This window comes from Corvus hawaiiensis, chromosome 13 (genome assembly GCF_020740725.1).
Source record: "Corvus hawaiiensis isolate bCorHaw1 chromosome 13, bCorHaw1.pri.cur, whole genome shotgun sequence".
NCBI classification, from domain to species: domain Eukaryota; kingdom Metazoa; phylum Chordata; class Aves; order Passeriformes; family Corvidae; genus Corvus; species Corvus hawaiiensis.
In genome coordinates this window covers 11,723,999-11,738,869 of record NC_063225.1, presented here as the reverse complement: position 1 = coordinate 11,738,869, position 14,871 = coordinate 11,723,999, and the positions used below count along the sequence as shown (strand labels likewise).

General features: G+C 42.2%; 2 protein-coding genes across 8 annotated transcripts in view; both read right to left on the bottom strand.

Annotated features, from left to right (window-relative positions):
- Window positions 1–6,772: 6,772 nt before the first annotated feature.
- On the bottom strand, window positions 6,773–9,550 carry C13H15orf61 (chromosome 13 C15orf61 homolog). The gene is made up of 2 exons (XM_048318289.1): window positions 9,217–9,550; window positions 6,773–7,476 (listed from the first exon to the last, which is right to left on the bottom strand). The coding sequence occupies exons 1-2, from the start codon at window positions 9,548–9,550 to the stop codon at window positions 7,349–7,351; spliced, it is 462 nt and encodes a 153-aa protein (XP_048174246.1). The 3' UTR covers window positions 6,773–7,348.
- Window positions 9,551–13,719: 4,169 nt separating this feature from the next.
- Window positions 13,720–14,871, bottom strand: part of IQCH (IQ motif containing H) — a 50,172-nt gene continuing 49,020 nt past the window's right edge. For all 7 annotated transcript variants that reach the window (XM_048318075.1, XM_048318081.1, XM_048318079.1 and 4 more), the window contains one exon: window positions 13,720–13,943. In XM_048318075.1, coding sequence (XP_048174032.1) covers window positions 13,842–13,943 — 102 coding nt within the window. In that variant the 3' untranslated portion in view covers window positions 13,720–13,841. The remainder of the gene's footprint in view (window positions 13,944–14,871) is intronic.

Below are 14,871 nucleotides of genomic sequence, written 5' to 3'. Positions count from 1 at the left end.
ACGCTTCACCCTTCCTTCACATTCCAGATCTCCGGTACTGTTGTCCAGGTACAATTCTTTCACCGCCGAGTTACTCCACGTCTGTCAGTGATGCAGCTGAAATCAGCCCACTCCAAATCACGATCCATCTTTCTGACAAAAGAAAACCCCCATCCACCTCCGCAGCAAAGAACGAGTTTTGACAGCTCTGCAATCCCCAGCCACCAAACACCAAATTCAGCTTTTAAAACAAGCTTTTCACTGGCACAAGTTACAGGGAAAGCTCTCTGCTCCCCACAGCTCTGCAGCATGAAACAATCCACTTCTTTTTTTTTTTCTAAGTGAAGAGCATTAATCTCAATTGTGGACTATTGATCTGTGCATTTTATCACACTCTTTCACATTATCATCTCTGACAAGCTCGACTATTTGACTTATATTATCAATTTGGGGGGGAGGGGGGGAATGGGAGGTATATTTAATTCCTGAAACGTCTTCAAGCTTCCTCATATTTGAATTCTACTTTGTTTGAGCTTTAGGAAAAAAAAAATTTCAATGGCCATTAACAGAGATAAATTCTCTCTCTGTTCAATAACTTTATAATTTAGTTCCTATACTGAAAATTAATAGAGCCCCAGCTCCTAAGGATCTAAGGGACTGATGGTGCCCACACAGATATCTTTCTGTTCAAATGAACCTTTTACCTGCAGTCCCTGTGTACCTTTCAGTCAGCTCCATTTCAATCAGATTCATTTTCTATTAAATTTTAAAGAATAGGATACAAAATGATAGAATTTCTATAGACCTGCAATTTTTCTAAAATGTCTTTTTCATTTACAAGACTATGGGGAAAACCAACTCAATTTGCCAAATTTGCATAAATATTACGTCGATTTTCCAGGGCTAATCATAACCTTAATCCCCCATTCTGATTTGTGTAATCAAACTTGAAGGGGTTTTATATCTTAAGGAGTACAGCACATCAAGTACATGTTTAGTGATACAGGTTTGATTTTGCCATAGACTTCTTTAAAACGCAAGTTTAATCACAAATTTTCATTCTAAATACACCATCTGAAACAAATAGTTGATATTTATTTTATCATCCTGCAGAAGTTCTGCTATGAGACGTCACCAACATTTATTTTTATATACTATTTCTTAATGTTGGGGGAAATTTTGTGTGGCAAGAACACAATCTATGATTTTTTAATATGTACCATAAAATATTCCTGAAGTTCTGTATTTGAGTAGCCCAAGAATCTCCCCTTAAAAAGTTTCTGCCACAGTCCAAGGATTCCAGAATCCCCATTAAAAAATCATGAAGCAGCCTGATTTTCCCCACTAAATGCAGCTGACACAATATTTATAACCACATCTCCAAAGTCATTGTTTACCCACAAGGAAACACCATCCAAAATCTGCAAAGGAACAACGTATCAATGCTTTAATTACAGGATGGTGAAGCCCAGGACTTCTCCAAATTCTGTTTTTATTTGTGAGGGGGAAACATCCTCCCTTGGTGGCTCCAAGCAGCTGCCACTTGCAGTGTGCTGCTGCTCTCTGCTGCTTTCCAGCGCCGCTGGAGAGGACGGAGAGCATCCGGAGGTGGCCACGGCAAGGAAATAAACATTTATTTCCAGGGAAAAGCAAGAGTGCTGACACAGGAGGGGAGGAAAATCATTAGACTCGCCACGCCGTGGAATCTCGCAGGAGTCTCCGTGAGCATGGAAAATGCTGTCTTCCACTGATTGCCTGCACCGTGCTCAGCAGGAGAATTTGCAGGGCCCTCCAAAAGTAAGGAAAGAAGTTATTGTTTAATTCCCACTGCAAAGGAAGCTGCCCAACACAAGCAATTTTCTATCTCTGCTCTGTCACAAACATCCTATAATGGAGTTTTGAGTCCCTCTACCAGAACTCTGTAAAAAGAGGAGGGAGGAAAACAGGAGCTCACTCCCCTAGCCCTACTCTTGAATATTCCTGTCCCAGCACGTGGATTCAGGAGGTTTTCCTTGCCGTGAAGAAGGAGATGGGAGCTCATTCTCAGGAGTGGATCAGGTGAAAATGCCCTGCCAGGAGTTGCAGCGAATTAAAACCAGCATTAGGATCCAACCTCAAATTCCTCTAGCCCTGCACTCATCCCCTTGGATAAAAGGGCACGAGGAACAAGAAGGATGCTGACAGAGACAGAAAGTGCTGTGATTTCATTCTGGATCCTACTCAGCATCTCCATTAACCTCCCTACAACTAGCATTTTTCCAGCTATGACCTAGGAATAAGATGTATTTCTTATGTAACAGACTGAAGAGTTAAATAGTTCCCATTTAACTATTAAAATATTTCGGAATACTGTGTTACCAGTGCTGTGCCATGTCACCTGTAATTCACACCCAGAGTAGAAAACACATGGGGAGGAATCAGGATCTCTGTGCCAGCCCTTGGGTCACTAAATTCAATTTATCATCCCTGCTTCCTCCCTACACCAGTTTCTAGGTTGGAATTATAAATAACAAAGGACAAACTCTGTTTCCTACAGAAAATGGCACCTGATGGTTGTTTTAGGAGCACACATTTTCCTGTCTTTTTGAAAAGATATTAATACCTAACTTTCTATGTTGATAAATAACACATCATGGTGAAACTCACATTTTTTTCCTTCCAGTTGCCTGTGAGTGCAGCAAACTGAATTCCCTCAGGCTCAAGAAAAATAGGTCAACAGTGTCCAGGCTTTCTAAACATATTCTTCCCTGAAATGCACCTCCTGGAAAGACTCACCAAGTGTACCATGTATTGATTAAGATTCCTTAAAAGTGGCATTAAAACTTTCACCAAACTTTCCACTGCTCCTCCCAATCACTCTGCAGTTCCTCTGGAAGAAGAAAGGGCTGCTTGGGACCCAAATACCAGGAAATAAATTCATCTTATCTTCAGTTCACAGGGAAATTCACTGGCCTCAAATACATCTTTTAAAGCTCTTTTTCACAGGAAACTCATCTTGGACTGAAAAAAACCATAACAACAGTAAACTTGATTTAGGCTGAATTAGTAAATGCTTAGTTCTTGCTTTAAATTATGAATTCATTTTGAAATAAAGCAGGTTATATGATGCACAATGACAAGGTAACTCCAGCAGTTGGGCTGTGCGTGGTTAATGATGCTCCTGTACCTCTTCAGACCAGCTCCAGGGGCTGCATAATTGTTTTTCTGTCAACCTATAAATTCTTGAGTAACAACAAAATTATTGTGATTTTTCTTACTAAATAATTCATATCTCACAAAGTACATAAGCAGGCCCATGAATCACTGAGCATGTAACAATCATATCTAATGGCACTTCTTCTTTTAAGGAACAAGCCAGGTTTGACTTTGTAACCTTGTTCAAAAATCAGTGTTATAATCTGGTATTTACGTTTTAAACTTGAAAGTTTCCTTGGTCAGAGTTTTTGTCTGAAGGGCTGCTTTTAATCATGTTTGCCACTCTTAATTCTATTAGGATTATTAATATCACTGCAAGTAATAAATTGGTTTTATAATGAACTAGAACAGGGCTCATAAACTATGCTTAAAGTGATGCAATTGCTTTTAAAATCACCCTATGTTGGTTGTATTCTACTTTTTAGGAGTTAAATGAAAAACCAACATCTTCTTCTTCTCTAGAAAGAAAATAAACCTTTTAAGAAAACTTGGGAGTGTATTAGTAACAATTTTTATTCTATATTCCCTGGCTGCAATGCTGAAGCTGCCAGTTTTTCTTAGGTGTATTTAAACTGAAAAATACAGCCCAAAATTTAAATCATGACTCCTATTTCCAGAAACAGGGAAAGAAGTCAAGATAACTCTCAGAATTATTAACTTACTTTTTGTAGTGAACATGATTAAGGGGTTACAGCAAAAGTCAATTTAAATTAAATGGCCAAAGTAAATAATACATGAAGCAAAATCCCCTTTGTTTCAGGAAAAGTTGCTCTAAACCAGAGGCCTAAGGGCATTCAACTATTAAAAAATACCTAAATTTCATTCAATAATAATAACATACATCAGGGAGATCTGTAATTATGGTTTGTGAAGAGATTTAGGTCAACACACAAGGTAAGGTGAGGACAGATCTAAATTCTGCCCAAGTCAATGGAAGGTCAGCAGGAGAAAAGCTCTGGATGTTGCTCCAGGGAAAGAGAGGGGAGGAAGAAGGGAGCACAGAAGCTGATTTTTCAGACAACGTAAGAGTACTAATCATAAATATTTAGGAATTCCAATCCTAACTAATACCTCAATCCAGTATTAATTTACAGTGGGAACTTTGTGTTGAACTGTGCCCTCCTGAGGGTTTAGCAAGTCCATCAACTGGTGATAAAAAAGTGATGCTAGATCTAAAAAGATTTAAATAAAATGAGCTGCCTGGACCATGTTTGCATCACCAGTCCCAAAACTTCAAGAAAACAAGAACCAAACTTCAAGAACTACAATTTGGAGGAGACAACAGCAGAAAAGGGCATTTCTTAGGGTAACTCATTAGCGCTGTGGAGTCTCTGGCGAAACATTTATCAACCATACAAAAAGGTCTAAAAGTGAAATATAGTAATTAAGGGCTGGGTTTTATCGATTGTGTGGCTTAAGTAATTTTTCAGAACACACGTAAGATTTAATAAGTAGTTAAAGATCCTGACTTGGCTACTGCCATTAGCATGTAATTGAAGCGGTAAAAAAGATCAGCTGAACGTATGTTGATTACCACCTTATCTTTGAAAGGCAATTAGGCACCTCAATCATTGCAACAAGATTTGATTGTGCAGCCTTTATTGGACATTGATCTTTCAGCAAAGCAGCTGCATTTTCCATTAATTTACAGTAGCACAGTTTAACTGGGATACCTGAGCCCGCTGACCCGGGTGAGGGGTGACACCAGGAGCTCCTCCAGGTTAAGGTGCCCCCAATAATCATTATTGTTTAAAGAGGTGCTACAAGGAGGAGCCACCTGATCCTCGGGGTTTCGTTTCTCTGAAGTAGTTAAGGGAGATGAAACAAAGCTCTGGGCTTTTTTTAACATCATCTCTCCCTCATTTAAACATCAGCCTTGGACACAGTAAGGAGATAATTAAGGCAAGGTTTACAAGGGGAATTAAACTTTATTTCAAATGGGAGACGGTGCAAATCAAATCTGTCAAAAGTCAGAAGGGTCATTTTGTGGATCAATTATTCCTGAATGTTAAAGAAGTTTTTGAGACAGAGTGGTACAAATGTTTCTGGCCCTCAATATCTTACATTCAGGCCAAAAAGTGATAAAAAAACAGATGGTAAGAAGCTGGTATTTATAGGAAAACAAGAGTGAAAGTCAGATGAAACATTTTATTTTTGAGAACAAGCAACTGGGTTTATATTCATACATGAAAGTTATTTCATTGTGACTTAATAACTCAAGGTTTATCCCTTACAAACAGCCTATTTTCCCTCTGAAGTACTGCAAGTGCTCCTACACAAGCCTTAATGAAAGGAATGAGTGATCCCATATTTGCACTCTGCCCTCAGACATCTCCTAGTTCATCCTTTAGCACCATCAACTTTGTAAGAGCAAGAGGTCTATTGATTTTCATGTAATACAAGAAAATATTACATTTGCTTAATTGTTACACAGTGAGATCATTGAACAAGAGATCAGGGCTCTATTTAATGCTGCAAGCAGCACAGAATTGCAGCAATCAATAGGGTAGTTTGTCAGAGATGTTCTCTAAGGAGACTTGCCCATCACTGTATGGACAGGGGGGTGTGTTGCCTGCATTTATTGGAAAACAGGTAAGCAAAGTCAGCAGTGCCCATTATCAGAAATCAAACAAGCTGCAGTGAGTGGAGCTGCAGCGCCAATGAAGAGCTGTATTTATAGTCTGGTAATTAAAAACCATTTTATCAACCTTGTGTTGAGCCTAAACCTTTACAGCCAGGTATTGATGAGCTCTGTGGCAATGAATGAGCAGTATTTGACTTTAAACTTATGAGCTGCAGTTATTTTACAGGGCAAATCAGCTCTAGAAAAACGCTAACTGCTATTTTTCTTATTAATGAGGGTTGTTGTAATGCCATCTCTTCATCTTTGAGACATTTAACTTGTGCCAAGAACATTCTCCAAAACTTAACAGTGCAAGCACTTCTTTGATTCAAGTGTTTAGTGCTGCTTTCAGAAAAGCCACATGGATTGCTTCATTAAGTGGGAAACACTTCTATTATCTGGAATTAAGTTAAAAAGTATTTAAATGACATTATACTGTAGTCATAGCTTGATAATCATTTACTGAGGAAAAGTGATTACCCTTCACAACCAGCCCCTACCCATTTTACATTTATTTTTTGACTTATGAAAACTGGAATGACCAACTTCCATCACCAGATGTGAGATCTGGAACTGACAGCATTAATTGCTGGCACTAAATCCAAGCACCAGCAACAGATCCTGTACAGGTCTTCCTGTTTCCATTAATTCCATATTTCCACTATACAAATAGTTCCCCAAAAGCTTTGGCTTTGCCCAGGTTTCCCAGTGAAGTAATTTTGTCATTGTTTGTGCCTAAAAGCTGTGCTCGGTTACAGCTGGAGAAATCAGTTATTTTGCATCAAAAAAATGAGATACTCTTGTAGTATTCTTCTCATTCTCCTCATTAATTAAAAATACCAGCAATTTGTGAATTAGCATAGGGGACTAAATCTTCTGCATCACTTAGGTTTTGTACTTACCTATAAAGCCACCAAAAGAAAAATAGTAACACACATCTGGAGCTCAAGAATTGCAAAAGATACAAGCATCAAGTGTATTTTGGATATTTTATTTAAATATAATTTAAAGAAATGTGATACAGCCATTTTGCACTTCTTAGGGTGGGTTTTTTTCCCAAAGGCTCTTCCAGGTGATTGTGAACAGTCAGTGCCATGGATTCACTCAGACACAGTTACAACTGTGACAATCAATGCATTATGAAACATCTGGACAGGCTCTAAACCTGAGCAGCTTTATCTTTTCAGAGACATTCTGAAAATATCAGTGCATTCAGTTTCCTTGCCCACAGGCTACAATTCAGTCCTCTACGTTGATAAATGTATCTTTTTAAATTACCACAAGTTTGTCCAGCAGCACCAGCCACTGACTTCTAGATATACCCTCAGAAATTCTTCTCCCAAAGCTGCTCATTCCTCAACTTTACAGACCTCTGCAAAAATAAATCTCTCATGACCAAAAAGTCCATGAAGCTTCCTGAAACAGCACACTGAATATGAGAACACACTGTAAAAACCAAGACTTTTTAGTTGTTTTTAGTCAAAGGCAGCAGATATTTGTAGCAGCTGTGACACAGAACCCACCAGAGGACAGGTACTCCAGGGCCTGAGTTCAGTACATGGCTCCTTCATCTTCTTTATTTAGAAAATAAATAGTGACTGGGCCATGGCTCGTGTGAACAGTCTCTGTGACACGGGCAAAGAACCAGGAGCCAATTCCATACAGTAAAGTTGGGATGCCTAAGGAAAGATAAAAGCACGTTACACACACAGAGCAAGCCAGGGAAATCCAAACTGCAAATTAATAGTGAGGAATGATGACTCCAGAATGAAATGAGAGGGGAAAGCACTCCTGTAAAAGCTGCCTTACAAGTATTTTGTCTTTATTTAAATGCAGCTATCAGTGCTTAACACCTTTCCTGTGACATGAGGCAGGAAGCAGCAATACGCAGGAATTAGTACAAAAAGAAAACAGGAGGATAACAACATGAAAGAAGTGAAACATTGCCACGTACACAGGATTTCTACGGATTAAATATATATATATATATATCTATATATATCTCCAAATACTAAACCGAAACTCCCTGCACATCCACTTAGTTATTGGAGTCTATGTCAGAGCAGAAATAAGAAACAAAATAGGCAGTGAATCCATAGATCAACATGAAGCTGCTCTGGGGAAAATCAGATCAGCAGTCAAGACTACCAACTCCAACAGAACTGCAATGGGCAAAAGGTGTATATATATATATATATATAAAGTGACATTTCTTAGCACTGTCAATTTATCCATTTATTACAGACAATATTCTATTTATTTTAGAGGGAAAACCAGAAATGGATTTAGGCCCTGAATTCAGAAACACCAATTTTAACGTGCTTTGATGCTATCCAAGTGCTTAAGCAGGATTCTGAAAGAAGTGAATTGCCTTTTTAATCATGTTTTCCCATCTTTTAAATATGAAACATGAAGGGTAGTTCTGAGAAAGAGAAAAGCGTGACTGGGTGGGGAGAAAAAGAAAATCAGATTTAAATGTGCCGTGAAGAAATCAGTCTTTGTGATTATATTTTCTCACTATGTCAGTCTGGAAAGATCAGAAAATTAAGACTAGCAGCCATGTTTTGAATAAAAGTCTACGAAGACTTATGAAGAAAAGGAGATTTAAAAAAATTAAATATGAAAACAAAGAAGGTATGAAATGTTATGCCACTGTCGCTGCCGGCATTCAAATAAGCATTGAATCTGCAGCCAAAGTTTTGAAATAATATCTTTCAAAACTTAACTATCTCTACTTTTATATCAATAAGGTACTGATAAAGCGTTTTTATTGTAAGGATTTATATTCCAGCAGCACATTAGGATCAAAGCGGTCTGACCATTCCTTCATCAGACACTGCCTGAAACAGAGTTTCGCTTCAGAATTGCTTAGAGGACAAAAGTTCATCCACAGCATTCGGATTTCCAGCTGGAAAATGCTCCCTGGCAAAGGCGTGAGCCGCTTAAATACCAAGCGTTTGATTTGTCGCTGTCACAAGTGGTCAGAGAAACGCGAACTCGGTCAAGCCCCCCCGCGAGGGTCGATTTACGGCTCTACCCCTTCCCTGGGGTTACAGCTCGGGAATTCCTGGCCCGAGCCGGAGAAGGAGAGGGGACGGGGCGGAGGAGAGAGAGAGAGGGAGGAGAGAGAAAGAAGGAGAGAAGGGGAGAGAGAGAGAGGAGAAAAGCGAGAAGGAAGAAGAGGGCGACAGGGAAAGACAGAAGGAGGAGAGAGATAAGAGGAAAGAGAGAGGGAGAGAGGAAGAAGGGGAAAGAGAAGGAGACGGAGAGGGCGCGGAGCGGAGCTGCCCGGTCCGAGCTGCCCGGTCCGAGCTGCCGTCCCGGCCCCACCGGCGCTGCCCCTCAGGCCGCCGCCTCCGGCGCTCGCTGCCCCGCCGGCCCCGCCCGCCCCTCACGGAGCCGTCCCGGGCCGGACTCACCGGCGTTGAGCACCTTGAGGGCGGTGAAGGCGGCGTTCTGCAGCGCCAGGTCCTGCGGCGCGGCGCGGGAGCAGTGGTACTTGATGAAGGGGAAGCAGCCGGTGCGCAGCACCAGGTAGTTGGCGCCGTCCACGGGCCAGTTGAAGTGCGAGAGGCCGAACTGGTCGTTGCGCACCGCACTGTACTTGACGCAGAACGAGGTCCAGTGGGGCAGGCGGCGCTGCCGCAGGTGCTGGCTCAGCACCTCGGAGGCGGCGGGACGGGCCGGGGCCGGGCCCCGCCACAGCAGCAGCGCCACGGCCGCCCCGTGCAGCCGCCGCAGCAGCGCCCGCATCCCGCGGGGCACCGCGCCTGCGCCCGCACCGCGCCTGCGCCGCCCGGGGGGTGGGAACAGAGCGGGTCAACGGCCCGGGAACGGAACGGGAATCGCCCGCGGAACGGAGCGGGACAGTGGCCCCGGGGCTGGGCCCCACGGTTCGCGGAGGACATTGAGGGGCTGGAGTGTGTCCAGGGAAGGAAACGGAGCTGGGGAAGGGTCTGGAGCCCCAGGAGGGAGCTGGGAGGGGGGCTCAGCCTGGAGCAAAGGAGGCTCAGGGGAACCTTCTGGCTCTGCACAACTCCCTGACAGGAGGGGGCAGCCGGGGGGGTCGGGCTCTGCTCCCAGGGAACAGGGACAGGAGGAGAGGGAACGGCCTCAGCCTGTGCCAGGGGAGGGCCAGGTTGGACATCGGCGGGAATTTCTTCCCAAAAAGGCTGATTAGACATTGGAAGGGGCTGCCCAGGGAGGTCTGCAGTCCCCGTCCCTGGAGGTGTCCAAGGAATTCCTGGACGTGGCACTCAGTGCTCTGGGCTGGTGATAAGGTGGGCATCGGGCAGAGCTTGGACTCGATGACCTTGGAGGGCTTTTCCAACCTCAGTGATTCTGTGACCGATGTGCCAAGGCCATGCCAGAGCTGTCCGTGCTGAGGGGATGGGTCACCCTGAGACCTGCACGGAGCGAGGGATGAGTGGGTGTATCACAAAAAAAGTCAGGCAATCACATTCTTAGAAAGGTTTTGTTGACACTGATGTGCTGACAGCAGTACCTGCAGCATCAACCTGCACTCAGGAGAAAGTGTATCCGGCTGCATTGGGTTTACGTGGCAGAATTCCCTAAAAATCATGCTTTCAAGTGTCAGACCCTTTCAAGAGAAATATTTTAAAATCACAGCCTATATTCCATTTTCTAAGGAAAAGCTAAGGTTTTGAACAATTAAACATTCTATTTGAGAGGGGGAAAAAAGACCGTACAGAAAAGCGAGAAATGGAAACAGATTTTTCCTTTCAATAATTGCAAGCAATATCTCAAACTCAGCAATCTTAAACCATTGAGCTGTCCAGTATGAACGTGCTAATTAATCAATTACTACCCAACAATGTGCCCTGTTTATTTACTGTACTACGTGTGTGTTGAACAAGTAATTATTAATCATCACCAGCAACAAATTTCCCCTTCAAGTTCACCTCCCTATAAATAATAGAGCATATAGTTTAGCTTTAATATCTTTCTTTATTAGTGGTAACAGTGGCTGAGGATAGAAAAGCTGGAATCTGGTACTGTGGTGAAGGGTTGAAATAAAGTATTGAACCTTAAGAGTGATACTCTGCTGTTGTATTTCATTAACTACATTAATGAAGGTTGTCAATGACTGTAGTTCCTAATCTTTTGTTTTTCATCAATATAACAAAATCTACAGTCTAAAATGAAATACAGAGGATCTGTACAATGCCTCAGATCTACAGTATCCCATTGTTAGATGGATTTGATAGTAAGTAATCACTGTGAAATGTTAAGGACAGCCTTAGAAATCCAGGGATTTGTTACCTTAACCTAGAGGGAAGGTGGTAAATTTTCCTGAACTTGAGGTACTGGAGATCTTCCAGGAAACAGGGAGGGCGAATATTTCATTTCAGGAGACATCAGGAAGTGGTTGTATTGATGAGCTACTTTTTTTTTTTTTTGCTCTGTGCTCAGAGTTGTCATTCTAAATATGGAAATGTGGGCTAAAAGCTTTTTTTTTTTTCTTTTGTCCAGGGCTTTAAACCCAACTACCTAAACCAGGAAACCCAGTTTCCAGTATCATCAGCTCCAGGTAGCTCTTTCAGGAGAATGACCTGAAGTACTCTGTGCTACGCTAAATTCTTGCTGAAACAAAATCCACAAAGTAGTGCCAGTTAAACAAACATCTCCATTTCCAGCTCTGACTCCTGGGGAGCACAAATCCTTTCTTTTAATTGTCTGCATCCTTTGCAGTTGATGCCAAATCCGCTGTCCCTCACCTCCTTCCATGAGCATTCCCACCACACCCTGCAGCTGAGGAACCAGCTCCAGCTTTTGTCCAAGTCTGGCAGTTTTTGGGGCAGTTTCTGATGAGAAGCCACACCTGGGTCACCTTTAATCTTTTGCTTCACACTTGTTCTGTTTTCTTCCCATCCAGCTCCTGCTCTGAAATTCTAGCTGCAGTTCAACAACTCTATTACTCCTTTAATGAGTGGGAATAAATAATCCAGTAGTGTGAACAGAATGATATTCCTGACTTTTTAACAATATTATAATTTCATTTTTAATCTGCAGCATTGCTAAAAGCCCTACATTTTTGGCACCAGCAGCATGGGAGCGGAATGTGAGAGACTGCAAAGCAGTTTCAATCCTTCCATCAGCTCAAGGCTCAGAAGTGTTAGTAGTAATTAAAAACTTTTTTTCCCCCCTCAAAATACATTTCACACTTCACACACGCTGAGAAATCTCTCTCACCATGGGAACTTTCAGGTCACTTGTTTCCTGCAAAAACAGGTACAGTTTTCTTTTGTCAGGGTAGAACAAAGCCATAAGGAAGTGCAGGTTTCATTTCCTCCTAGGACACCGCAGTCTATTAAGTGCCAGTGAACTAATGAGCCTCTCAGACCTTATGTTGTTCTGGCTTGGATCAAGGCTTCCTTTTCCTTAACCCTTTGGAAACCAGCTCGAGTGCAGCCATTGGCTAAATTCCACCTTGGGAAAATCTACATGGGCTCTGGGATATTCAAATCCAACACAATATCAATGTAAAACAGCAATAAAACAGGAATTAAAAATGCTCCTTTGGATTTTTATTTGAAGCAGGAATCAGCATTTATGCAAATGTTCTCATCTGCAATTAATTAATTCTGTGACCAAAGTAGAAGAGAAAAAGGCTCCACAAAAAATAATGTCTGATGCTGCGGGATCAAAGATTTGGCATTGGAAAAACTGGGTGCTGATCTTGTGCAACTGCTTAGTCTCATTTAGTATTTGTGTTAAAACTGCCTTTGCCTTAATTTTTGGGAAGTAATCCCAAGGATACTTGCCATTCCTAGGATGATAGTCTCCATTCACTGAGATCTGCTCTTCCATAGTAAAATGTAGAATGTGTTGTCTGTTGGGATATTAAAGATTTGATGGATAAAGGTAATTTTACAAATATAATGTTGTCCTTTAACAATTGTGACCAAAAGAGTCACCAGTATCCAAAATACAGATGGATAGACCTGCAAAAGTCATGGAATTCTGGGAATCACAGTGCAAGTAGAATTCTTTTGATGAATTAGTGCCATTAATTTTCTTTCTGATAATTTGAAAATGACCACAAAAGAACTGCTGCAAAAGTCTTTAGATAATAGAAAAAGCAGCATAACAATAGAGACAGTACTGCAGAGGAACATGGATTGCTGGGATTACTGTTAAAATGGTGTTTAAATTAAGATGGCATTTATAGGCAGGAGAACCATGGGATATTTTGGGTTGGAAGGGACCTTAAGGCCCATCCCATTCCACCCCCTGCTATGGGCAGGGACACCTTCCACTATCCCAGGTGGCTCCAAGCCCCATCCAGCCTGGCCTTGGACACTTCCAGGGACAGCCACAGCTTCTCTGGGCACCCTGTGCCAGGGCCTCCCCACCCTCACAGGGAAGGATTTTTTCCCAATATCTAAACTATTCCTAATCTCCTTCAGTTTGAAGCCATTCCCCCCTGTCCTGTCACTCCAGATTTTTCTGAGTAGTCTCTCTCCATCTTTCCTCTAGGCCCCTTATGGTACTGGAAGGCCACAATGAGGTCACCCCAAAGCTTCTCTTCTCCAGGCTGACCAATCCCAACTCTCCCAGCCTTTCCTGACAGCAGGGTGGCTCCACCCCTCTGATCATTCTGGTGGCCTCTGGACTCCCTTCAGCAGGTCTAACACTGGACCTCCTTTCCTGCCAGAAGCCTGTATTTCAGAACACAGCCTGTTGGAAAGGGAATTTGGGCTCTCAGGGCTCTTTTCAGTAGATCTGATCTCCTGCTCTGAGTCAGTGATAAAGGCAGCATGACCCCATTAATAAGATTTTTAACCCGGGTGCTGAACTTCAGGAATGGCAACAGGGACATGAGGAGCATCACGATGATCCTGTGCTTTTCAACAAGAAAGATGGGATGTTCCAAATGCCACACTCAGGAATCACAGAGATGTTCTGTCTCAGTTAATGTTACTTCACACACCAACTCGGAAGGAAAACCAAACCTGTTCTTACAGATGAGGAAGCATTTCCAGAAGCATAAGGAATGAGGCACTTAAACAATTTCTGTTAACTATTCTTTCAGAGCATCTGTTTCCCAAGGTTGCTCTTCTTCCAATTTCAGTTTGTTTTCTGCTGCAACTCCTAGAATTGCTTCAATATCTCGAATTGCCATCTGTAACAGATTCAAGGAATACAAGTTATTTAATGGGCATTATAATGGAATCCAGCAGCCAGGGTGCACAGCTGGCAGTGCCTGCCTTGAACAGGTAACAGGGTTACATGGGACAGGATGCACCAATTAAATTTACTTTTACTTTGGGGACACTTGGGGGAATTATTAGTAAATATGTACAAATCTCAGGTAAATAAAAATACAATTTGTACTCCTAATTAACTAACAGGTGTTTTATTTCACATATGTTAACTCGCAGTGAAGAAAAGTTCTCTTTTATATTTTTCTTCAGTTGTTGCTTTTCATTCCCTCATACTGAAAAAAATGGGGATTTTTTTTGTTGTTTGTTCTGTAACATGTTGAAATTTAATTATGTCTTCCCCAAAATCTGTCATTTCACACTCTACTTGTCAGGGGAAAATCTACTCAGAGTGGAAAGAATCTGCTATAAATTATGTGACATGACTTAAGATACAAATCTAACACAGTGTTCCCCTTCACCTTTCACAAAACACTTAGAGACAGGATCTTGGAAAGTTTTTATAAAGTTAAAGGTGATGTAGCTCAGCAAAGGAAGTCCCTGTGGGAGGCTGAGCAATTCTCTGGAATCAAAAAGCAGCTTTGTAAGGAGTGCTTGTTCCAGGGCACGGGGTTGGATTCATTATTGCTTTCCTGGCTCCTTTGGCAGTGGGGTCATCACAGAGGAGCTCTGGAGGAAAGGTGGGGGAACCTCCCCAGAGTGAGCAGCCCCTGTGCTTTGTCCTGCCTCCCCCTCTCCACCCCAGAGCATCCACAGATGGGGACATTCAAAGAGCAGAGAAAATTGGGAACAAATCCACTTGGGAAATAGATGGCGGGGTGAGGGATGGGAACGAATGGATTAAGTACTCAGTGGCTGCCTGCTTAAAAGAAATCAGTGTTAATAATC